This window comes from Thalassophryne amazonica, chromosome 18 (assembly GCF_902500255.1).
Source record: "Thalassophryne amazonica chromosome 18, fThaAma1.1, whole genome shotgun sequence".
NCBI classification, from domain to species: Eukaryota; Metazoa; Chordata; class Actinopteri; order Batrachoidiformes; family Batrachoididae; genus Thalassophryne; species Thalassophryne amazonica.
This window is the reverse complement of record NC_047120.1, coordinates 29616499-29643063: the sequence shown is the minus strand read 5'-3', so window position 1 is coordinate 29643063 and position 26565 is coordinate 29616499. Positions and strand designations below refer to the sequence as shown.

The window sequence follows — 26565 nt, the reverse complement described above, 5'->3', positions numbered from 1 at the left end:
TCACCACTTTATGAACAACTGCATGAAAAAAATAAACCAACAGCTTAAGAACAATGTTTCTCAGTGTTCAATTGCAAGGAATTTAGGGATTCCATCATCTACAGTCCATAATATAATCAGAAGATTCAGAGACTCTGGAGAACTTTCTACATGTAAGCGGCAAGGCCGAAAACCAACATTGAATTCCTGTGACCTTCGATCCCTTAGGCGGCACTGCATTAAAAACCAACATCGTTGTGTAAAGGATCTTACCGCGTGGGCTCAGGAACACTTCAGAAAACCATTGTCAGTTAACACAGTTCGTCGCTACATCTACAAGTGCAAGTTAAAACTCTACCATGCAAAGCGAAAGCCATACATCAACAACATCCAGAAACGCCGCCGCCTTCTCTGGGCCCGAGCTCATGTGAAATGGACAGATAGAAAGTGGAAACGTGTGCTATGGTCTGATGAGTCCACATTTCAAATTGTTTTTGGAAATAATGGACATCGTGTCCTCTGGACAAAAGAGGAAAAAGACCATCCAGATTGTTACCAGCGCAAAGTTCAAAAGCCAGCATCTGTGATGATATGGGGGTGTGTTAGTGCTCATGGCATGGGCAACTTACACATCTGTGATGGCACCATCAATGCTGAAAGGTACCTCCAGGTTTTGGAGCAGCACATGCTGCCATCCAAGCAACGTCTTTTTCAGGGACGTTCCTGCTTATATCAGCAAGACAATGCCAAGCCACATTGTGCACGTGTTACAACAGTGTGGCTTCGTAGTAAAAGAGTGCGGGTACTAGACTGGCCTGCCTGCAGTCCAGACCTGTCGCCCATTGAAAATGTGTGGCACATTATGAAGCGCAAATTGCGACAATGGAGACCCCGGACTGTTGAACAACTGAAGTCGTACATCAAGCAAGAATGGGAAAGAATTCCACCTACAAAGCTTCAACAATTAGTGTCCCCAGTTCCCAAACGCTTATTGAGTGTTGTTAGAAGGAAAGATGATGTAACACAGCGGTAAACATACCACTGTCCCAGGTTTTGTGAAGCATTTTGCAGGCACCCATTTCAAAATGAGCAAATATTTGCACAAAACAATAAAGTTTATCAGTTTGAACATTAAATATCTTGTCTTGTGGTGTATTCAATTGAATATAGGTTGAGGAGGATTTGCAAATCATTGTATTCTGTTTTTATTTACATTTTACACAATGTCCCAACTTCATTGGAATTGGAGTTGTATTATGTATCTTTTAGACATTATAAAATCTCGTGTTATGGTCTATATTTTACACTGTAGTATATTGTTAATACTGCAGTTAGTGTGCTAGGCTGTGCTGGGCTATGCTTTGGTGTTGCTGGGCTAATCCAAATGAATATGCATGGAAGGCCACAAAAATAAATTTGTATATTACATCAAAGTACATTTTGGACAAAATTATCATTTGAAATGTAAAACTATCAGTGTAATAATAACAAGGCTTTTTTTAATCTCCTTGCAGCATTTTATTAATAAGCAGACTGCAGAGATGATAAAAGATCCATATGCTTCTTTTTTGCATAACATGTTTCATAAGGAAAACATGTTCCTGACAGACCCGTGCATGCAAGGTCCTTTGGGAAAATTAAGTTGAAAACAGCTGTATTGTCCACATTTGTAATAAAAAATTAAAATTTCAGTTCATCTTGAAAAATTAACAAAATTGACAGCACACAGTAACAATGTTTTAATTGCACATCACAAAATGCTCCCAGACAGATCCTGCTTAACATTCTTCATTGATGTAGTGATGGCACAACAGGCCCCATAAAGAATTTGGTGTTTTTTCTGAGCCCACTAGATGGCATTGTTGTCCTGTGGGTGTAAATAAATCAACTTTTGGTGTAGACATCATGGTGGAAAAATCTGTTCTGTTTTAGCCTAACTGGTGCTAGCCAACCAGTGCTTAATTTGTAAGGTGGGAGGTCCCGGAGCGCAGAGGATGGATGGCTCCGGTGCAGAAAAAAAAAGAAGGGCGGGGGGGGGCTTGTGAACAACGCTGTGTGCCACACCGAAAATAAACTGGGCATGTATTGTAGGCCTAATAACACTAGTCACACCAAATCCGGATAGAGTACAAATTCCTGTTTAATGATGTACAGTGGTCCCTCGCTTATCGCGGGAATTACATTCTAAAAAAACCCGCGATAAACGAAATCCGCGAAGTAGCCAGCGCAATTTTTTACAATTATTATAGATGTTTTAAGGCTGTAAAACCCCTCACTACACACTTTTCTCAAACAGGCATTAACATTTTCTCACTTTTCTCTCTTGTGTAAACACTCTCTTTTTTCTTCTGTGCGAGAAGGTTATAAACAGACGCAGAACACAATGCGCGGCTCTCCCTTTGCTCTCTGCCTCCGGGGGTACGGATGCGGGACCCGCAAAGAATCCAAGTCCTCTCTCGGTGGCCACGGAGCTCTGCGGCTACGGTCAACATCCGGATCAAAACAGCGAGCGTAGCCTCTGGACCTGTTGCCAGATTTGGCGCAATTCCGCACAGCAGACAGGAGGGCGGTATGAGTGGCAGTGAGAGTAATCGCGGTGATTTTTTTTATTTATTTATATTTTGTTAGTCAAGAGAGGTGGCGGATCACTGGATCCAGTACAAATAGCTGGCGGAGCCAACGTCAGAGGTTCCGGAGCGTGCGTCCGAGGTTCTGGAGCGCGCTCCGGCTTGCTCCCCCTCAAATTAAGCCCTGTAGCTAACGATTTAAAACATAATTTTCTTTACATGTTAGCCTGTCCATCAAACATTGATGAAGTTAATGTCTATGTCCAGTACTTATAAGGCACACATTAAAATATTTACCCACCTCTGGCTGGAAATGGAAAGACCACATCACGTTTTACTTTCATCATCTTGTATATTTCTCTCTTACCCTTCAAAGATGTAACATAATGTTGCTGATGGTGACAGGAAGTAATTCAGGACGAAGTTATTGCTGGCATTAAAAAAAAGACATAATTAAAGATTACTATTATTTCAAATAAATGTTTTTTGTTTCTGGAGCATTGAAAGGCCAGTCATGTCAGTGTGGTTATGTCAGTAATAGGTGGCATTCCAGCTTTTGTCAGCTGTACATAACTGAGCAGCTGAATTATAAAGATTAGAGAGAAAGCCTTGACGATAACACCTGTAGGTCTGGCAGTCTGCAACTGTCAGCACTGAGGAAACGCTTATCTGTGCACCGTTATGGTGACACACAGTAAACACTAACTGTCAGGCTTCAGATGGTTAATGCTGCTGGAATCTTAGTCATAGTTGAGAAAGTTCTGCATACAGAAGTTGGAATGTCAAAGGAGTCTGCGTGGTGGGTGGTGGTGACCCATGAGCTAAAGTGCACCATGCTTGTCATGTCAACAGGTAGCTTGCAGCTTATTGAAGCAGATCATTGTAATTTCAGTAAAAACTTACTAAACCACATTGAATCTGCATCCTTTGGTTTGAAGGAACATGAGACAGGGGATCTAATCTGTCCTGATGAATCAGGACAATGCCCCAGGTCATAAACCTGTGTTTATAACCAGGGGTGCACATAACTGGTACTCATCGCGCTTTTCTTACAATCTGTCATTGCTTCTTCTTATGAAGCACTTTCATTGTGTTTTTTTGCTGTGCATCATTATTTTTAGCACACACAAGCACCATGAGTACTAGTTAGTGCATGCCTGTTTACAGTGGTGGGCACAATTCCACTAATCCGCTAACTGATGATTATCGAAGCTAATGTTTTCATTATCGGATTCGCTTTTCAGATAACTTTGAAACCATCAGCGGACTGATTATCTTCCGATAAATTTTGGGTCCGATAAATTTCAGACGCTAAGCTATTTTGCAGGCGTGGTGAACAAAGCTTAACCCAGTTACATTTATGAAGTCCGAATCAAAGATTTGAGTTCCTACCTGTTAAATGTTTGCAGTAGATGCACAGCTCTATCCTCTGCAAACAGAGGAGAGCTGGTTCCAAGAGAACTGGTCATTTCTTTTGAACCCATACGGATGTGCTGGCAATATCACCCAAGTCTCCAGAGGCATACAGTTTTAACTTATGGTTAACATTTTAACCAAACTAATTTGACAAGTTATTTAAATTAACGTCACATCTGAAGATTATAAAGTGAAAATATCAGATATTGTTTTGGTTTTAAAATAATGCACTAATTTTGAAGGTTTTAGTGTGGGCATTGTGTCTCCACAAAGTGCATTATGGGTAACCTCAGTACATTCACTGACAGAAGAAATGCATTTGCGACACTTCTGGATCAGGCTACACACGGACAACAGCATTAACCCCTTTGTATATTGTGCCTAAAACTCTCGTGAATCTATTTCTCTGGGTTTATAGACGTTATGTGTTTGTTTTATGTAAAAATGCCAGAAAAATTCAGGTTGCTTCTCCATTATTTTCAATTGGAATCATTGTGACCTGCAACACTGTCATGTTATTTAATGTCTTGCTTTTGTCAAACCTGGCTGTCCTCTTTGTTCCACAACTAATATCTAAGATGTCTTAAATTCTGTTTGCGTTTATTAAATTCACGCATCTTAAACGTAGCAGACATGGAAAGATTATTTATTTGGAATAATAAATGATCCGTATGAAAACTGCAAGTTTTCAGGGTCTCTCTACTGCCATCTACTGGTCAGTAGTGTTCATGGCAGTATTTGCCCTAAGTACTAAGCGTCTGGGCACCAGTAGATGGCAGTGTTCTATTTATTTTTGACCCTGGTTATATCAGAGGTTGTCAAATCCAACTTTTTGGCTTAGCAAATGGCTTTTCTTTTTTTTTTTACAAATTAAAAATGGCCATATTTTTACAAAACCACAGTATATGTAAACACCAACACACAACCTCACACATTAACGTATTGGTTTTTACATAGAATGAATGAGGTCAACCCAATCAGTGTTAGCGGAGGCTCATTTACCCATAATGCCTTTGGCATCTGTCTGTGTTTGTTACAAAACTTCAGAATTAGTGCATTATTTAAAATTAAAAGATATATATTTTAACTTTGTACAAATGATAGAATTGACATTAATGGAGTTATTCTATCTGTATTAATGTATTTACACTTCAAAACCATAAGTCAGCACTGCTTTATTTTCCAAGACCTCCGCCTCACTGCGACACTGCTATTGAGTAGAGAGTTGAGCTTTGCAGCTCCTCTCAGCTGCTTCTGTGTTGGAAGCCATGTAATAAACAGGAGCTCCTAGCAGTGGGCAGGACACTCAAAGACAGAAGTGCTTACTCATTGTTTGGGTCTGTGGTCGTCTTTGGCGCTACCAGAAGCAATTCAGCTTGTTAGTTGCAAGTGTACCAGAGACAATACTGGAAGTTATCGGTTATCTGTAGCTTCCGATAATTTTTTGGGTGGTTTATCGGTTTAGCTTCATAAAAGATAACTTTTCAATTAGCTGATTATCTGTTATCAAAGCTAACTTTTTGGTTAGCTGTGCCCACCGCTGCCTGTTTATAACAGACTCTGTGTCTTGATTGACTGACTTGATTGACACTTTTGACAGCATCAGGAAGATGGGTGAAGGGGTGGGCTGAACATCACTGTTTCTGATAGGACGCAGACATTCTGGGCTTTGCTCCTCTGATTCTCTCTCTTTCATCTTATTTTCAGCCTCCCCACCAGAGGTCAGAAGTCACTCTCCCACAGGCTCCTTACCCGTCTCACAGCCTGCGCAGACTCCCCCAGTGCCCGCCAGTTCACCTCAGCCACCCTGCCCCTCTGCCGCTCTCTCTCTCGCTCTCTCTGGTTCCTGGGCAGCCCAGACCCCCTGTTCCTCCACCACATCGAGCCCCTCTGCCTCACCTCCACGTTGCACCCAGGGGGGCGCCGCTTCGTAGTATGTCGCACCATAACTCCTGCAGGATGGTCATGGTAAGTGACTCCCGTTTGCAGTACCTCCTGTTCACAGAGTTGGAAACTTGTAATTGGATGATGTTATCCACTGCAGTTTCTCCTCCTGCTCTGGACGGCTTTTACTGACTACTAGAACCTATAACACTTTACCAGGGGGAAAATGGTTACGACCGCCACCTTTAGACTTGTGTTACGATGTGAACATTATTCTTTTGTGCCCTATAAAAGTATATGCACATTGACAGCTATGCATGTTCTTATAAAATAACAACAGCAACCCAGAAGCTACCACCAACCGAGCTAGACATCAGTTACACAGTACAAACCATCACATAAAAAAATAAAATAAAACCCTTCAGATCGTGGTTGTGATGTGAACCTTTTTCATGGTTCTTTTACTTTTTCCTATAAAAATAGTGGCGGGCAAAGTTTTGCAATTTAGCTAACGGCTAATCTACTGTTTTGTAAGTGGAACCATTTTTCAGAAAACTTTGAAACCCATTCATGGACCAATTAGCTGCCACTCAATTTCAATCTACTAACATTTATTTCTTAAATAAATAAAAGTAACTGTCAAAAATGTTTGGAAACCCTGAAGTCATAATTGTTCCTGTTGGACTTTATACACGAATCCAACAAGTAAAATCTGTACATCTCACAAAACTATCACCTTGAGGGGACAGAGGAACGAGACCAAGTCAGAGTAAAAGCATTACTTAGATTGTTAAAGTTATTTTCCATGTATATTTAAATTTTTTAATATTTCATATCCCTTTAATATTAGATTTCAGTACTGTGAATAAACTTTTGAACAGAAACTACTGTTCAGTTTTATTTGTTCATTAAATAACACATACATGTTGATCATCATCTGATCTTGGAATGCTGAAACACTTTGGGAACCTTTATGTTTAAGCTTCAACATGTAAAAATTTCAGCCCGTTAGGTCTGTTTTTCAGGGTTTTTGACGCAAAAAACCAATGCAAAGTTAAAGTCACAGATATTTTCCAGGCTAAATGTTACACCAGAGTATAGGTAACATATATTTTTGAATAACACATTTCACAAGAATTCTATGGAAAAAATATTTTTTGTTACTATCTGGAAAGACCTTTTCAGTCACACAATATCCAAAATATCATTAATGTTGTGTTTTTTTATTTCCACTGAGGTCTGAAATCCTAATCCCCATCATAGTAGTCTCCTTGGGACTGCACACACTTCTCACAGTGGTTCTGCCATTGTTGGAAGCATTTGTGGAAGTCCTCCTTTGCAATGGTGTACAGCTGGGCCATTGTGTTCCGCATGATATCTTGTGACTCAAACCCAGTCTCTTTTAATGTTCTTTTTATTTTGGGGAACAACCAAAATCAGAGGAAGCCATGTCAGGAGAGTAGGGAGCCTGATGAATCACAGGAGTGTTGTGTTTGTCCAGGAAAGCCTGAATCAGCTGAGCGAAATAGGCGAGTGCATTGTCATGATGTAGCTGCCAGCTTTCAACCACCCACAGATCCGGTCGTTTGTGGACCTCCCGATAATACTCGTTATTAATATTTTTGCCTTCTGGTACATACCCCTGATGCACAACCCCACGGCAGTCAAAGAAAATGGTCAGCATGACTTTGACATTGCTGCACATCAGCCATGCTTTCTTTGGCCTCGGTGATGTTGGGTGTTTCCACTGCGATGATTAAGATTTGGTTTTTGGGTTGTACCCATAAACCCATGTCTCATCAACAGTGATGATGGTGTTCAAGAAGTGTGGGCCACTGTTTGCACATTCCAGCATGTCCTGGGATTATGAGATGCAGGTGCTTCTGCTTAGCCTTTCGCAGCTGTAGCACAAATTTCGCCAACACTCTCTGCATGCCCAAATCCACTGTCAAAATGTAATGTACCAAGCCTGTGCTCATCAGCATCTTGTCCACAAGTTGTTGAATAGTGACACGATGGTCATCCATGACCAAAGTCCATGTTCTGTCAACACCTGATCATTTTGGCTTGCATCGCTCTCCGCTGATGTGCGCCCATTTTTGAAGCGGTTGTCACTCCCGTATGCCAAAGTATATTATTGCCAAATTTGACCCAATTCTGCACCACAAATGTGTCTCTCCCCTTACTACTACTACTACTACTAAAGTGCCCTCCCTGTTTGTCAAAGTATATGTGTGCCAGGTTTAGTTAAATTTCAAGGTGCCATTTGGACACAGACCCCCCCCCCCAAAAAAACACCCACACACATAGTGTTTAGAATAATAGTAGTGCTATGTGACTAAAAAGATTAATCCAGGTTTTGAGTATATTTCTTATTGTTACATGGGAAACAAGGTACCAGTAGATTCAGTAGATTGTCACAAATCCAACAAGACCAAGCATTCATGATATGCACACTCTTAAGGCTATGACATTGGGCTATTAGTAAAAAAAAAAGTAGAAAAGGGGATGTTCACAATAATAGTAGTGTGGCATTCAGTCAGTGAGTTCGTCAATTTTGTGGAACAAACGGGTGTGAGTCAGGTGTCCCCTATTTAAGGATGAAGCCAGCACCTGTTGAACATGCTTTTCTCTTTGAAAGCCTGAGGAAAATGGGACGTTCAAGACATTGTTCAGAAGAACAGCGTAGTTTGATTAAAAAGTTGATTGGAGAGGGGAAAACTTATACGCAGGTGCAAAAAGTTATAGGCTGTTCATCTACAATGATCTCCAATGCTTTAAAATGGACAAAAAACCCAGAGACGCGTGGAAGAAAATGGAAAACACCATCAAAATGGATAGAAGAATAACCAGAATGGCAAAGGCTCACCCATTGATCAGCTCCAGGATGATCAAAGACAGTCTGGAGTTACCTGTAAGTGCTGTGACAGTTAGAAGAAGCCTCTGTGAAGCTAATTTATTTGCAAGAATCCCCTGCAAACTCCCTCTGTTAAATAAAAGACATGTGCAGAAGAGGTTACAATTTGCCAAAGAACACATCAGCTGACCTAAAGAGAAATGGAGGAATATATTGTGGACTGATGAGAGTAAAATTGTTCTTTTTGGGTCCAAGGGCCACAGACAGTTTGTGAGACGACCCCCAAACTCTGAATTCAAGCCACAGTTCACAGTGTAGACAGTGAAGCATAGTGGTGCAAGCATCATGATATGGGCATGTTTCTCCTACTATGGTGTTGGGCCTATATATCGCATACCAGGTATCATGGATCAGTTTGGATATGTCAAAATACTTGAAGAGGTCATGTTGTCTTATGCTGAAGTGGACATGCCCTTGAAATGGGTGTTTCAACAAGACAATGACCCCAAGCACACTAGTAAATGAGCAAAATCTTGGTTCCAAACCAACAAAATTAATGCCTTGCAGATGTGAAGAAATCATGAAAAACTGTGGTTATACAACTAAATAGTAGTTTAGTGATTCACAGGATTGCTAAAACAGCAGTTTGAACATAATAGTTTTGAGTTTGTAGCGTCAACAGCAGATGCTACTATTATTGTGAACACCCCCTTTTCTACTTTTTTTTACTAATAGCCCAATTTCATAGCCTTAAGAGTGTGCATATCATGAATGCTTGGTCTTGTTGGATTTGTGACAATCTACTGAATCTACTGGTACCTTGTTTCCCATGTTACAATAAGAAATATACTCAAAACCTGGATTAATCTTTTTAGTCACATAGCACTACTATTATTCTGAAACCTACTGTAGTTGTCTCTTGGTATACAGACAAGGTTAACCTGGATTTGGGGCACCAACCCAGCAAGTCTTCAGACTTCTACAATACAAGCCAACACATAAACAATGAAAACTGAGCCAGCCTTGTGCAGAGGGGAAGATGGAGAAGGTGAAATGGCATTTAAAATATCCAAGATCACAGGGGGGTAAACGGGATGTCTGTGGTATTCCATGGAGTTTAGTTATTGCTTTGCAAACTGTCAGCATTTCCTGCTTTTCAGTGGTAAATCCCACAAACTCTGTGATTCCGAAAGATTTATTATTTGCATTTAATCCTGTTCTCTCCTTTGCAAAAGTGGAGAGATTAATGCTGAAAAGAAAGAAAGAGGGAGCGGATTGAAAAAAATCAGGGAAACAAAGGAAGTATGAATGCTCTACCAGTTGGAAGAATTAGCCAAATCAAACGAGACTGACACAGAGAGAGGAGTTCTGTGCGTGGTGCCAAACATCAGCACTGAGCTGATTATAATTTATATCAAGGATCACAGTTCATCCACAAAAGACTGGATGAAAATGACTCCACAGAGGAGTTGAGGTCAAAACTGTGTTGGTCACATTAATAGAAGAGTCTCAGAAGAAGCCTTTCAATAAAACCGAGTTAATAACAGAAATAACAGTGTGTTTATTATGCGATGGATTTCTGCTTTAGAATCTTTAAGAGCTGTATGCTGTACCAAGAAAAAAAAATACTCTCAAGCCCAAAATGCATTTCTCCACATTACAGTCTTGAAGAATAACTTTTTTTCACCTGAAACAACAAAACAGGGCCAGTTTTTAATCTCTTGTTTTATTAAATTTTAAAATCAACAAGACTTAATCAAACTTTGACAGTTGAGAAAAATCTTGCCACTAATGTGCATGTGTAATAAATGACCCAGGAAAAGAAACCAGACTGCAGTGTTGAAATCAAGACACGCAATCTTGGTCCTGTTGAGATTCTATGAGCCACGTAAAGACGGAGTGGTCAGATTTCAGGCTCTTGCCCCAACTGATTCCAATGATTATTTTTTGTTTGTTTGTTTTTTGTTTTTTTACTAGACCTGTTGGTCAGATCAGAAGTGAGCATACACTCCTACTGTGTAATCACAGAATCTACCGCACTATCGAACTGTCCCATGTCTTAGACAGCAACCACGCAGGGAGATAACCAGTCCAACCTCACCTCCTGAAAGTGCACCACATGGCCAAAGTCTCATTGCTGACATTCCCTCCTAGTGCAAGTACCGTGCCTTATCTGAGTCTCCCGAAGTAACCATTCATATTGCATCAATGTCCCCAAGTAAATCTTTATACTGAATCATTCATTGACACACAGTCATTGCAGGGGTACCCCGGAATCCAGTCTTCACCTTCGGTCTCTGGATAGTGTCCTAGTCTCGCAACTACACAGTGATGCACGACTGGTGGAGACACAAAATTGCGCAAAAACCTTCTCGTTAGGAATCTCACTGAATTGGTTCTCCCAACACGTGCGCGCATGGTGGCCGACTGCCCGGTGAATATCATCCAGAGTGGTGGTGAAAATGTGGCCACAAATCTCAAGTAGTCCGCACACACCACGCGAGAGCCACTGACATGCTGTGGGGCACACACACGAAACTCGAGTGGCACTGGAGCGGTCTTTGCAGGCGCAAGGATTTGCTCATGAATACCATGCAGCAGTCTCACATATGTTCAGCGCCACTGGCGTGGCTGAAATGGCCACGTTTGTGCAAGGAGTGCTCAGAATGGATGTGGACTATTACAGTGTTATTAATTGAAGGAGGCTGTGAACATTCCCCCATCTTCAGGCAGAAAAAGCACTATAAATAATAACAAAATAATAAATAAATTATTTAAAAAAAAAACAAGTGTCAACACCGCGACCTGATCCCGGATAAGCGGTTGAAGATGAGTGAGTGACAAGTGTGAACATCCACTCATGGACTTACAGAATGATGATGGCCAGGAGCTGCATCTCTCAACTTCTATTGACCTCCTCACCGGCTTCGTGTCCCTTCGGTTGCTCCCGTTTTTGTTCAGAGTCACCACAGCGGATACAGCCAGATCCGTATTGGTATTTGGCACAAGTTTTACATCGGATACCCTTCCTGACAACTTCAGTTTTACTTGGAGAAACACACACAGCTCCTGGTGTTCCAAAGAGGTCTCCCATCCAAGTACTGACCAGGTCCTGCACTACTTAGCTTTTGAGATCTGACACAGAGCAGACTGGCATACAATGCAAATAAAAACAAAAAACTTAATTTCTACTTCTGTCTTCAGAAAAATAAATAAATAAATAAGAAGTAAACACAATAATCCAGTTTGAGCAGCTCATCTGTGACCGGACAGGATGTGTCCAGCCCGCTCACACGTGTGCACAGTGGGTGGGTGCCGGCCAGGTGGGTGGAGGTTGCTAGAATTGTTTGGCTGCTTCCAGAAGCACTGTTTCTCTCCCTTCATATAAAAGGAAATGTGTGTGTCAAACCCTATAGCAGAGGTGGTAACCAAGTGGTTAGTGTGCTTGGTTTCAGTATAGACAATTCCCAGTTCAAACCCCACCCCTGTCGATTTCTGCATGTAACGTGGAGTTGCATGTGGCAACCCCGAGTGAAAACAAGGGAGCAGCCAAAGACACTTACTTTTTTGTTTCACGGCCTCACAAATTGTCTCACATGTCGCACACGTTCTGAGTTGCAGAGACCACGTAATGAGAGGTACAGGTTTGCCTGTCTGACGATTTGGCGAGGGAGTTTATCGTGCAGATTTTTTGGTCTGTTCAAAAGTCAAGTGTGACGTGTAGGTGCCACCTCGCGACTGAAGCAAGGGGATGGTGAACGGCTGCAAACTTCACACCAAACTACACAAATTTCCTGCCGGATGCCGTTCACATGCTGTCGCAGCACAGTGAGATACTAGCCTAAGACGGGAAGCACCAGAAGCCAAAAGACTTGGACTTTGGTTCTGATGCAAACGTATTGGCTTTCCTAAACTCCTCTGTCCAGTGTTATGATGCCATAAGGTCTTTCCAGGCCTGTCTTGGTCTCAAAGCAGAGGGACCCAGAGACAGCTTCACATATTTTTGTATAATGGATTCTACAGTTGTTGGTGGTACCATAAATCATTTTTTGAGATGGCTCCTAAGATTGAACCAGACTCGAGGACATCCAAAGATTTGTGTCAAAAGCCTTGTCTTAATTCTTAATGCAAGAAGGTCTTGGTTCTACAGGTTGGCTCTTAAAAACAGACAACGGTTCTCCAGCCAACCATGAATTATGCTATGTAGTTTCAACTTTTAAAATATATACATTTTTGGAATCTTCCATGCTGTTTATAAAGGTGACACAATGAAAATCTGACATAATGAATAAAAAAAAGCCTGAAATATCTCTCGTTGATCTATCACCTGTCTGTCCTTGAAAGAAAATGGGCACTTGGCATGAAAATGACAGTTGTGTTTGGTAGAAATGATCAACGATGCTTTGTACAGAGTGGACAATAGGGCATAAAATTTAACTCTGAGAAGTTCTTGTCTTTCATAAATCTCCACGGCAACTCTTGGCAATGGATTTTTATCCATCTATCTGTGAATGTGTAATTCCTGGCGGATGTAGACCTCTATCTGCATCTTAAGCAGTGATTTGATGTTGACAGATTTGCCCCCCCCCCCAAACCTTTGTATGTTTGGATGAACATTTTCTAATGGAAAGATTTCACCTCATCAACGATTAGCGCTTCCGTACCTCATATGTGGCCAGTTATTTTATGTTAAGTTGAAGTCAGGCCTTATGTGTTGGCCTGCATTGTTTTTACTACACAGCTTATTTAATAAGGTTACTTTGTGCAAAACCAGTTTTTAGTCTTGTACTTTCAGTGAATCAACTTTGGGTTCCACATGGAAATCCATATCAAGACTTGTGGTTACTCTGTGGAATATATCCACTGAGGCAAGCTGTGCTGTTAGTCTGTAACAATGTGATGTGTGGTGAGATTCATTTAATTTATGAATATACATCCATTTCTGCATTTAAGGCCTGCAACACATTCAAAAAAAAAAAAAAAAGTTGGGAAGCTTAAGCATTTGCCACTTTGCATTGTTGCCATTCTGTTCCTTCCCACAGCACTTACAGGATGTTTTGGCATTGAGGATACCAAGTGATGAAACATTTCAGGTGTTGCCTCATCCTATTTTTCCTGCAAATATGTTATAAAATGTGCAACAGAACAGGGTCATCATCCTTGTTTTTTCTTTTCATAATTCTCCACATTAGGACTGCAGGCAGGGCATCCATTATCCATACCCTCTTCTTCTGCAGCCATGCTTTTACAATGTGTACAGAATGTGGTTTTGCATTGTCTGGTTGAAAAATGCATGGACATCCTTGGAAAATATGTCATCTTGAAGATAGCATATGTTGCTCTAAAATCTCATTGTACTTTTCTGAATTACACCCCTATTGCACTGGGTGCCATTCTATTACGATCCCCCCACAACCCAGAAAAAGTACAAAACCAGGAATGCTCCAGCATGCCTCCCATCAGCCTGGCTTATAAACTGCATACCTGGCAACCCAAATTTTTACCCTGATGGAGCACAATTAAACAAGTTTCAAGCTGCACTCACTAGGAGTACCCCGTTTAAAGATGTTTGAACATGATTGATGCTGGTAAGACCACTCACTCACTCACTCATCTTCAACCCCTTATCTGGAACTGAGTCACAGGGGCCACAGCTCCAGCAGGGGACCCCAAACTACCCTTTCCTAAGCCACATTGACCACCTCTGACTGGGGGATGCCAAGGTCTTCCCAGACCAGTGTGGAGATATAATCTCTCCACCTAGTCCTGGGTCTCCTCCCAGATGGGCGTGCCTGGAACACCTCCCTAGGGAGGCTCCCAGGGGCATCCTTTCCAGATGCACGAACCACCTCAGCTGCCTCCTCTCAACGCAAAGGAGCAATGGGTGTACTTCGAGCTCCTCACGAATGACCGAGCTTCTCACCTTATCTCTAAAGGTTACCAGCCACCCTCCTGAGGAAACCCATTTCAACCGCTTGTACTTGTGATCTAATTCTTTCAGTCATGACTCAACCCTCATGACCATTGGTGAAAGTAGGAACGATGATTGGCCAGTAGATTGAGAGCTTCGCCTTTTGGCTCAGCGCCCTTTTCTTCACAACAGTACGGTACAGAGCATGCAACATGCTGTTAAGACTATGAGCACACATAAGTGACCGCCGATTTGATGTATCGGGATGAAATTTTGAACATCTCGAAAATTTCACCCCGATTTCAAAACTGGCCCAGATAATGGCCGTAACTACTGCGTATACCAAGTTTCTTCAAAAAAAAAAAACCTACCTGGAATATTGATTCATCTGACCACAATACCCATTTTCACTATGTGATGATCAAACCCTGATACTTCCGAGCTGAGATATTGATGCCTCCTGATGGTAATTGGGCTTTTTTTTTTTTTTTTTGCACAGTAAAGTTTTAAGTGGCATTTGTGAATGTAACTGATTATTGTAGTCCTCAACAGTGGTTTCCCAAAGTAATCCCTTTCTCGCTATTGTTGAATGCCTATTCTTGATACATTGCCATCTGAGGGATCAGAGATCACGAGTGTTAAGCTTAGGCTTGTGCCCTTACCTTTTAGGCACTGAAATTCCTCCAGATTCCTTGAATCATGTCATTATGCACTGTAAATGGAGAAATATGCGTTTTCTTTGAGGAACATCGTTATTCAGCATTTAAATCATTTCTCATGCATTTATTGACAAACTGGACATCCTCTGCCCATCAGTCTGTTGTGGATACTGCTTTTGCACCAAATCAATATTTTAATCACCTGTGCCCCGTCCCAGTTTTTTTTGGAATGTGTTGCTGGCCTGAGAAACAGGCATGAATGTATATGAACAAATGAAATGACTGCACAAAACATGAAATATCTTGGTTTAGTCTGTATTATAAGAGAAGTTAAAGTGAATGTAAGAATTTGTTTTTGTCTGTTGTATTTATTCTTTTTGCATTTTCCATACCGTCTCAGCTTTTTCTGGTTTGGGGTTGTATATTTTGTAAGTGGAGCCCTGAAGGGGAGTAGGTTTCCATCATCCATGGAGATGTTTAGAACCAAGACTGAATGTGCAGAGCTGTTGGCAGGATTGAAAGTGGATCTAAAGACCTAACTTGAAACTGTCTGAGTGCCACCTGGTGGAGATTCTGTGTCATTAATATTTTCCTGCCTGTCCTCCTTCAGGAGTTAGAGAAGCCCAGTCCTCCCCAGAAGCCCCTCCCTGCTGATCCCCGGAGTTCCCGTGTTCTTCGGAGTCCACCTGTAGTCCGAGGGGCTTCCGCTGTTTGTGGCCCTGCACCAACATCTGCTCCACCCAGACCTGCACGTCCTGTCCCGCACCCTGACCGGTGAGCTCCAACCTTTATTTAATTCACATAAATCCCCCCCCCCCCCTTCAGATTTTTAATCTTTTCTCCATTCTTTAGACCCAGTTCCAAGCAGCCTGTGACTCCACCAAAGCCTTCTGTAATTACAAACATCAAATACAGCAGCTGAGACTTCGGCCAGAAGGGACAATGTTAAGTCACAAATATTTTGCACTATGAAAACTGAGAACCTTAAAAGTGGGTTGTTGTGACTGAGTTTTAAAGATGGGAGATGTGCCGCGTCCCTCTGGTGCTTTGTCTCTGATCGGTGCTACGAGTCTGAGCTCAGGTACGTGTAAAGTATTTATATTCCATATTTATTGCCATGCTGTGCACTGCGCCAGACACTTTTACAATACCATAAAAAAAACACTTTTTTTTTTAATCAGATCTTTTTTAAGAAGGTAAATCAAAAGCCAATCTTGAAAGTCTGTGAAATTTTAAAAGTGCAAAAAATGTGTTTTTGTGATATTAGCTGTTTTAATGAAGGGAACGTTTTATAATACATCAGGACGGCCATGAAGAAAATTCAGAAAATATTTCCAACAGGTTGTCATGAAGGCCTTGATTTTTGTCTTTTCCAGCTTTGCCTTGGTATTAAAGGAGAACTCTGAGACTTTTCAACCTCGACTCCATTTTCAGATGCTTTGGGGGTGGGGGGGTCATTGTTTCACTTGGGGCAAAAATTATTTTAATCTGTATGTTATTGATGTGGAAGGCAAACACCTCTGTGGGCTAAACGGCTAATTACTGTTATTGAAAGGGGCAATCGGAAACAGAGTAAACGTCACCACCACTGAACTGGCAGAAAACACCATTAGAAGTGTACAGCTCGTTCTGTAAGACCAGCCTCTCCACTGCAGCACTTACAATCACTCAGTGGACACTTGACTACTATGACGCTAAAGGCACTTTGACACTTGCACAAATTTTATCCCTGCTCCGACACGCTATCTTGCCAATGAATAAACTTGTCATAAACGGTGTGCTAGTGTGCAAAGAAAATTTTGAAATGTTCAAAACGTCTGGCATGCTTTAATTTCGTGAACATTTCGCAACCTATTCGAAAACACTGCGTGCCACTGGATGTCGATGCGTCATTGCGCGCAGCGCATCTGAACGATTATGACGAGATGTTACATCCATAATAAACATAATTTTACAGAGACATCTAACTCATAAGAACGAATGAAAATGCAACTGTTTTACCAATCCATTACAATATGTATAATTACCTTTGAGACAAAATTCCAAATGTGTTGTGCACCACACTACGAGGCACACACACACGAGGCAACCTGCAGCTACAGATAATTTCTGAGATTCTGGGAGCAATGCGATGGTTTTATTGGCTAATTTCTGAGAGGGAATGCGTCATCGGCTACGAAAGGATTAATTCATACAGCGTGGCATCAAGCGGGACACATTGGTGCAATGAATTGCACAGCAGTTCTGGGATCAAATTTGTGCGTCAAGATGCCTTTGAATGATGGTAGTCTGTGGTGGTGTTTGTGTTCTCAGTCAATACTGGGCCAATTAAATAAGTTGTCCTGAGTGTAAAGATGAGCCCCAAACCTCTAAAAATAGAGCTGTGGCTGAAAATCTCTGCGTTGTCCTTTGAAACTGCATTGATTGTTGGCATTGTTACACACATGAAATGCATCATAAACTCTGCGTCATGCAGGTTTAGTCACTTCTGCATTCATATCACGGAAAGAAGATAAGTTAACTGGAGAAACGTTACGTGCTCTCTCGTTGTCGGCCCTGAGGTGCGAACTGAGCTTGGATCTTAAACTGAACAAACTGCGCTGAAACATTCGTCCCTCTGAGCGGCTGCGCTTCCCCCCAAATGTCAAGTGTGCTTTAAATATACCCGTCAGCTGTGGAGGCCTACAAGCTGGACAGGAGCACCACATCTGGCTAAAGTGTGAGGGATTCAAAACTCCCCCTGCTGTTGAAATGAGATGAAGCAGTAACGCCTTGCACACCAAACCAGCAATCAAACTGAGTTACTCATTTTTTATTTTTGTACCTTTGGCTATTGATTGCAGTTTCTCTACATGCCACATACCAGATGTGATCAAATGTTTGTCTGTGCATTTTTGCTGCGTGTGTACATTGACATGGAACCACGTTTTGAGCCCGGTTCCTGTTCACAAACGTAGAAACCTGAGCTTGTGTTTCTGTGAGCTGTAGCACGGTAATGTTGAACTGTTGTGCCATTTAACTCTGTTATCTTTTGAAAAATGCACTAGTGTTCCGTTGCTTCGTTTTCTTTGTTCGTATGCCTATAGGCCGTGTTAAGGTTTGGTCCCTCTGCTTTGTTTGGCCGTGTATGTTCCTCACATGTGTCACAGGTGAGCATATTTTTATTCATGAAGTCGTCTCTTTAAAAATGATCAATACGCTACATGTAAAAGAAAATGTCAGTTTGGGCTCATGTTATTTTGAACACCTATGTAGTACAAGTAAAGATGTTTTTCAAATGAATGGCAGATTGGGTGTTAATTTTTGTGTTCCGTACTTTATACATTGTTTACAGTGTAAATTGTCTGCAGGAAGATCACATGAGACTGAAACAAACACTTCAGGTCCTGTCTGGGTACCACATCTACCAAACTACGGAAATGTCTTGGGTTCTGGATGGCAACCAGGTAGACAGACAGGCAAGCCCATCCTCACCCTTCTAGAAAGGAACAGCTATCTGTCACAGCCAGGTGAAACATGGGCATCCCCTTGAACTTTCTCCAGACACTGGGGTACTGAACACATGTTCAGAGAAACATGCCACATGACCAAAATATCAAAGTAGACATGCCCTCCTCATATAAGTGAAACTCCTCCTCTCATCTCCCTAAGCAACCGTTAATTTGCCACAAAGTCATTCCAGCAGTACCAGAGGATCTGCCTGAAATGGTTGTGAAATAATTTGGATTGGACTGCTCAACTGTGTCTGACTAATCGAATGTATAATTAAAGGATTTTGCGGTTGTGGAACTATTTCTATGACCTGGGTCATACCTACTTTTCTATAGCATGATGTTTGTGACTGCACACGAAAATTTGTGGGACTTTCATAAAGTCTAACATGAAAACTCAAAAATTAAAAAGTAGCAAGAGTGCTCTGAGAGCACAACATTTCAAGGTATGAGACAGTTGATTTCAGAATGCAGACACCAACTGATGAAACTAGCAGTCTAATTTTTTGAATCAAGGGCCATAACTTTGCCAAAATGTGTCAATCTTGTACAATATTAGAATATACGCATTACCAACCTATAACAAGCAATTGTACCAAGTTTCCAAAACTTCCACCTAAAAATGTGAGAGGAGTTGACTTCAGAACATTTATACCCTTTTTTTGAAGGGAGGGAGGGACGGACAGACAGAATACCCTTCGGCCAGCGAGGGGTAAAAAATTAATTTATCACAATATACCCCTTTAATCTGTTCCTTCAAAGTTAAAATCTGAATGAGAAACTCCAGCAATTAATTCAGTTAAACATGTTATTTGATGTCAACACGGTGGATCCTTGTGTACCACAGGAATGATTTTGTGTCAAATGAGCAGTTACTTGAGGACCATCACTTGCACTGCGAGTGAACATCGGCCACAGCATCTTGTCCGTGTGGCATGTTTCTCTGTGCATTCTGATGCCTCAGTGTTGAGGACGCCAGGGGCTGGAGAAGGACAAGGAGACGCCCATGTTTCATCCAACTGTGGCTGATGGTTACTTTCTAGAGGTGGTGGTTCTGTGGTGTGGATTCTGCCAGACCTGACAGTTCTGCATAAATCTGAGGTCCTCCTACAGTCATAAGGACTCACAAGTACCAACAATTAAGGATTTATTAGCAGATCATATCCAACTTTCAGAATGTGTGGAACAGGGAATAGAGGACAAATGTTTGAGTTTACTTATTTTTTCTGCTGCTGCCTGTTAAAGCTGCAACACAGTGGTTCATCAATCTCTACTTCACCATCCTCTGTATCTCGAAATTCCTGATGTGAATGTTTGTTATGAAAATAGAAGGCTGGGGTGGTCACTTCCAGCCCAAATGACATCACAAAATCTGGAACTGGCTGGATACCTCCTCACTATACATCTATAAAACACACTGCATTTAGAATAACAGTGATAAAAGTTTTAAATTGTGTATTTCTGCAGTATTAACAGGTTACACACTGCTTTTTATGTTTTATCAAAGAGGATTTGGTTTGTTATATGTGTGTGTTGATGGCCACCACAATACTAAACACATCTGATATTTCCAGGAATTACTGTCAATGATTACAGTAAAACATCTTAAGTGTGCATTGACTGTGAGCTGATCAGTTCTCAGGGTTTGCACTTAAAGTGCGAGGTTCACACAGTCAGGTATTCTTTGAGCTTGTCCATGATCACAGGCATCCTATCGGCAGGTATCAGGATCACTGTCCTGAAAGGCTTCATAGGTACGTCGCCGAATGACCACCTGCCGCTCAAACAGGAGTCCGCTTCCTCATGGACCGAGTAGTTGAACTTTATGGTGGCGTGCTGCATAAACAATCACAGGTTGGAATCACAATCAGATTTGATGAAGTCTGAGGGATTCTGTGAAAACTTGTTTGTTGCTTGGTTTGTCTGTGTCACAACTGTGCAAACAACACTGATATGACACAAAATTAAAATCCAAAGACAGGCATGAGAATTCCCAGTGGACAGCCAGGAATCCCTGCAACATTTCCCAGTGATGGATAATTAACATTTATTCATTGTTGTTGTAACCTTTCATAAAATCAGTATAATCAACAATTGTTGACTGTGAAATCATCTCAAACCGCACGTGTACCTCATAGAAGAACTCTTCTTCAGCATTGACAAAGATGACTTCCTCTTTGGGAGCTCCTCCTCTGGACTGCATCCTCTTCTGTACCTCTTTACATGTCTTACTAATCATCAGGCAGTAGTGACACCTTCCACTTGGTTTGTTTGTCCTCTGAGCTTCAGCCATTTCTTCCCTGGAAGACACAAAACTGTTCAGTTTGCATTTCTGTGCAACGCATGTTCGGCATGTAGCGCTGCAACGGTGAAACATTTGTTAATCAACTATTAGTGTTTAGCACCTTTAATTTTATTTATATATATATATATATATATATATATCCAAATTCTCCGATATGAACTTCCTAACTGCAAATATTTTCTGGTTTCTTTATCTGCTTTTCATCACGTTTCAGTTGTAGACAAAAGAAGACATTTGAAATCATTTTGGGCTTCTTAAAACAATGATTGACATGTTTCTCCATTTTCTGATATTGATTAATTGCTTGGTTATTTTCTCAAGTATAAGTCATATTTTACTTTTACTAGTTTGGGAGGTCCTGTGACTTATTAAAATAAATACAAAAATCTGATGGCCAAACAATAATAAACATTTATGTCAGGCTTTCCCAGGATACAAAGTCCAAAACAAAATAAACATTAAAAATACAAATCAACAAAGTACAAAAATCCCAATTGAAAGAACAGATTAAAAAAAGTTAATCAAATGGACTCACATTTTTACTGTAGTATTTCTAACACTCTGGGTCAGCAAGCCATGTCCATCTGATGATTTCTTTTGCTCAAATGGCATCAAATAACATCCAATATCTTGTCCAATGCACATTTATTTGTACATCTTACATAATTTAGTTTTAGAATCTAAACATCTGTACATCAAATAACAGGACAGGCTGTGTTGTGCATATAGTTCTTGTCCATTGTTAAAACTCGGCCTCAGGGGAAAATGTGTCAAAAAGTGAGCTTCACATACAGAAAAAAAGTGTGACTTGTACTCTGGTGCAACTTATACGCCAGAAAATACAGTAATCAATTACGAAAATAATAGTTTATTGCAGCCCTATTGGGCAGCGACATGAATAAATGAGTCATGAATAAAGTGACAAAACATGCAAAACTACAGAAAAAAAAAGATAACATGCTTAAAATTGGTGTTTGCTCTCTTCTCAGGAGGCTTGATAACACTAAACCCCCTCTGCAAATCTTGTTTAAACTTTCACTGTTACAAAGTCATTTCATATCATTTGTATTTTGGAGATGTATTTTACTGTTTACAATTTGATTATTTTTGACTAGGATGATATCATGTTGAATTATTCCAGTCTGTAATCACGGGGACTGTCACTGAGATGTTGAAAAACAGAGAAATACTATTCTATACTTCAAGCAAACATATGAAATGACATAATGATTACTGAACTTTTTTTTTAACTGCTTAATTTGTGAGGTGACCATTTGGAAAGAAAAGACATTTGCATCGTAAACTATAGTCTCAGGTGGAGGTCATTTAATTTATTGTTGGTGTTTTTGGTGCGTCAATAAGTGTCAAAACCTGTATCGGGTCTGACACCTTCTACTGAAAATCCAGATGAACCTACATGACACACCAACAGTGGGATAGTGATGTTGGTGGGACTCACTGGAGCTGTTTGTGCAGAGGAAGGGCGATCTGTGGCGGGACGTTGATGAAGCGCTCACTCAGCAGTAAGCCCACTGGATGGCTGTTGTCACTGAGGATCTGCTCCAGCTGTTCCTTCACACTGTGGGTGCAGTTCTTCTCACAATGATCCAGGATCAGGTTTTTCACCTGCTCCACACACTGCACATCCTGCAAACACCATCTGTTATACGCACACACACAGTCACTTCAAAGGAAAGGTCATCAGTCTGCAAGAAGGTCTGTACAAAGAACACCATGTAAAAAGCGTAAGGAAAATGTATCATTTACAGGCCTGTGAAATTGAAATGGCACATGCTCTGAGGTGTGCACACTAGCAGTCAAATTCTGTCTGGTTTGATGCCAAAAGGGACAAACATGAAGCATTATTCGATTTATTACAATGGTATTTCCATTGTAGTGTCACCGAACATACCAAAATGAAAGACACCATGACATCATATGAAGACAAAACGCAATAATAAATAGAATCAAATAATATACATTACTCAGAAACAGGCGATTTAACATAACAAGGACTTTTACTTTCTCCACTTATTATATTTATACTAAAACTTTTGCTTTTCTTAAATATTTTTAATGTAGGTTGTTGACTTTTTCTTTGTCAACCTGCTGTTATACTCCTGTCCAATTGGTGGCAGTAATGTACCAACTGGTTATCCAACCACCATTAACATTACAAGGTGAAGACTGCTAACATCACGCTAACTTAATGACAACTTCTGTAATAATGTCGTCAGTTTGCTGTTAAATTGATAATGAGAAAAATGCACTTCAAGCGATATTTTCACGCCTTGATGTTGAATGCAGCAGCTACAAGATTAGTTCAGCAGACATGACACAATGACTGTGGATTGTTAAACATGCCCAAAGACTTTTATTCAACTGACACTTAGCAAACAAAACAGTAGTGATGGGATGAACAACACTGGTGCGTCAACACTGTGCCGAGCACACAAGAGTGAAACCCCGTATCGGTGCGCGTATCGCTTTAAGAAAAAAATCACGTGACTGATACAGGAACTGTCGTTCGGCTGCGCCGCGCCAAATTGTGTTTATAAGGAAACAAACTGTATTGACATGTTGCAGATTTGTTGGATGGAGTTTTGCTGTTGGATTTTTGCTTGCCCTCACCTTGCTCCACTGACTTCATGGTACATTCAAAGACGTTTCCCCAGGCTGGAATAATTTTGATCTTTTGACGCCAAATAAATCTTTTTCTCCTTTCGGCATTTTTTACTGTTATTTTTCCAATTAGATATGTTTGTACTCCTTCACAATACTGGAAGAATAACCAGAAAACATAGCCACACCTTTATCAACTCGCACTGAAATTTTATGCTCACCATCTTCATCTGTACCCTGTGAAAGAGTTTTTTCTAAGGCAGGGGAATTCGTGTGTAAGAGGAGAAATCGCCTTGGAGCAAAGACACTTCAGAAACCTTTTTCCTCAATAAAAATGCATAAATGAATCTATTTTTAGTCTTTTATTTCATATGCTTTAACACTTAAATTTCCATACACAAGTTACAAATTTTAACTCTGAATTTTATTAGACAAATTTGCTGTATTTTACAAACCAACTCAGTTTAGCATTTACACAAACATTTTAAGCAAATTTTAAACTCTTCTCACGAACAGCTTAACTCGACACAAATTGAGCAATGATGAGATCATATTTTAAATAGAGGACTGGCGATTATCTATTTCACAGGCTGACGTTGCGTTTGCAGCACGGTAACTTTTCCATCTTATTTACCTGCAACGATTTTATAACTACTGCAGGGGTCACTATTGCGCGACCAACAGTGTCACAGTGCCAACACAGTTTGTGTAGTGTGTCAATACACTCCTTGAGGTATCATCATCATCCTATCACTACAAAACAGTTCCAACAGACTTACAATCAAATGGACTTCGCTGTCACTCCAGCCAAACAATACCACAAAAATAGCCACAGCCATATCAATTTCCTAGGAAATTGTACAAGTTTGGCCAAAAAAAAAAAAAAAAAATCAGCTAGCCTGAAAACATTTGCATCTTTGCTCACAAACAAATTGGCACCTGTTCGATTTGAACAATATAAAGTAGCACTGTTTCCTGAACAGCTGTTTAATTTATTCAGATAAATGTTAATATAAAAGCCTGCTTTGGAAAAAGGTTCTTTAACATCAGAGCAAGCGAGAAGATATGGATCCTGAAAATACCACAGATTGTCTAATTCCTGATGACCATGAATGCAGCGTGAGATCCCCCTTACAGGTTCACATGTTGAGGTTAAAACCAGAAAAGTTCAAGGTTTTACACTTTGGTTGCCTGAGGAACTGAGGAAAGGACCTTGCCATCACGGTTGCCTGAGGAACTGAGGAAAGGACCTTGCCATCACCAGCACCAGTGCTGGTAGGACCAACAGGGTGAGTCTCTGCCATACGGCCAGCGTTACTGTGTGCCAGCAGGCTTACCTTCCTCTCAGTGAGGTTTAGCATCGTGATGAAACCAAACACTTCGTCTGGGTCATCGTCGTCACTGTCCTCTGGCACTTCGGCTTGCTGCAGCAAAGTGGAAGAAGAGAAACAAGCTAAAACTGCTGGAAAGTACTACGAAATACTAAACTGATTGCAAACTCAGAGACGCAGCTTGACTGAGCAACTCACTCTGATGACGCTGCCGATGTGATTCTGCTGAATGATGATGTCAGTCATCTCTGATGTGTTAACATGTGCCTTCAGAAAAAGCTGTTCCCCCCAAAAAGAATAACATCAATGAACACCCGCCAATACCAAATGTAGAAGATGACCACGACCATTCAGATGCAAACAATCTCAAACCTGTTGTAGGAGTTTCTTGATGCCGTTGAAGTCACTATCTGTCATGGCATGGGCTTCAAAGTCAACAACGACTTCCTGAGTGCAACACAATAAGACAATAAACAGCAGTTAACAGCACAAATCTGCCCGGATGTGTCTTAATCAACATGTGAACTGTCGTACATATAATGAGCCAGCCAATTGCCCTATTTCCCCCAAAATAGCGAATTGAAGAATGACTCTGATGCATGTTGTTAAAGAGTTGACCAATATTATAGTTGTCACACAGCTACCTGCTTTACATATGTACAGGCTGTCTGCCAATCCACAACAAATTAGGAAATTTTTGCACTCCGAAAACTTGACTGCATTTCCTGGAAGGGTACAAGGCATGACCAACGTGTACATGAGGTCTCACCCAGGCTTACAGCATTGTAAACAAAACCAGCCGAGCTCCCTCTGCTGGACAACCTAAATAATGACATCAATTGGGCTCTACTACCAAGCTTGCAAATCAGTTTCTTTTAAATCGTTTAGCCTCAGCATTATGATAAAGGTTACAGTTTAGTTTTTCTGAAATGCATATAAAGTTTGGAAACCTGGCATGGGTAAAAAGTCAAGTATGTTTAAAATGCAAATAAATAACTAATCACGATAACACAAAGTATACAATACACTTTTTTCCCTCAATGTGATCCTGATAATGAACTTTTTTTTCAGTGATGATGAACAATAAATTCACTTCCGGACCACCGCTTTGCGCACTTCTGGACATCTTGAGCAGTGGCAGATTTGGATTCTACGCGTAAATCCTGCCCTAAATCACCTAACTAAAATTGTGATATTTTCGGAATTTGGTTGTACTGCAATTGTAATGAGTAAATTTCTGTATTTGCAGCTGTTAAATCTACTTTAATAGAAATCGCAGGTACCATTAGCCGATTGCTAGTTACCTAGCTATTTAGCAAGAGCGTAGCAAGCCCTTTACCTCATTAAGCTCTTCTGACGCCTCGCTGTCCTCGTCCCCAGAATCGTCATCACCCTCTGTATTGTCGTCGGAGCTGCTGTCATCGCCCTCGGGACATTCACCCAAACCCACTGCTCTCCTCTTTGCCGACGAAGCCATGCCGCAAACACACAACACGCGGCAGACCAACAGCGTAGGCGGGACTACTACTGGTTGAGAAACTGA

The 26565-nt window shown here is 40.9% G+C and overlaps 2 protein-coding genes across 2 annotated transcripts in view; one reads left to right on the top strand and one right to left on the bottom strand.

The window, feature by feature from the left end:
• The window catches only part of LOC117531405 (disintegrin and metalloproteinase domain-containing protein 12-like), a 258211-nt gene extending 240567 nt beyond the window's left edge, over nucleotides 1-17644 (top strand). Inside the window, exons 21-23 of the mRNA XM_034194499.1 lie at nucleotides 5670-5930; nucleotides 15884-16047; nucleotides 16126-17644. Coding sequence (XP_034050390.1) covers nucleotides 5670-5930; nucleotides 15884-16047; nucleotides 16126-16195 — 495 coding nt within the window. The 3' untranslated portion in view covers nucleotides 16196-17644. The remainder of the gene's footprint in view (nucleotides 1-5669; nucleotides 5931-15883; nucleotides 16048-16125) is intronic.
• A 2331-nt stretch (nucleotides 17645-19975) lies between these two features.
• bccip (BRCA2 and CDKN1A interacting protein) lies at nucleotides 19976-26517 on the bottom strand. Its single transcript, XM_034194502.1, has 7 exons — nucleotides 26362-26517; nucleotides 25395-25469; nucleotides 25221-25301; nucleotides 25029-25115; nucleotides 22529-22716; nucleotides 20896-21064; nucleotides 19976-20600 (listed from the first exon to the last, which is right to left on the bottom strand). The coding sequence occupies exons 1-7, from the start codon at nucleotides 26497-26499 to the stop codon at nucleotides 20430-20432; spliced, it is 909 nt and encodes a 302-aa protein (XP_034050393.1). The 5' UTR covers nucleotides 26500-26517; the 3' UTR covers nucleotides 19976-20429.
• Nucleotides 26518-26565: the final 48 nt, after the last annotated feature.

What these genes read in the sequence shown, in the direction of transcription:
- bccip (XM_034194502.1), bottom strand. Translation starts at nt 26,499, where the DNA reads ATGGCTTCGTCGGCAAAGAGGAGAGCAGTGGGTTTGGGTGAATGTCCC. An exon ending in ACATCGGCAGCGTCATCAGA is followed by an intron (nt 25,116 to 25,220) that starts GTGAGTTGCTCA and finishes ACTTTGCTGCAG; the next exon opens with CAAGCCGAAGTGCCAGAGGA. An exon ending in TAAACCTCACTGAGAGGAAG is followed by an intron (nt 22,717 to 25,028) that starts GTAAGCCTGCTG and finishes TGGTGTTTGCAG; the next exon opens with GATGTGCAGTGTGTGGAGCA.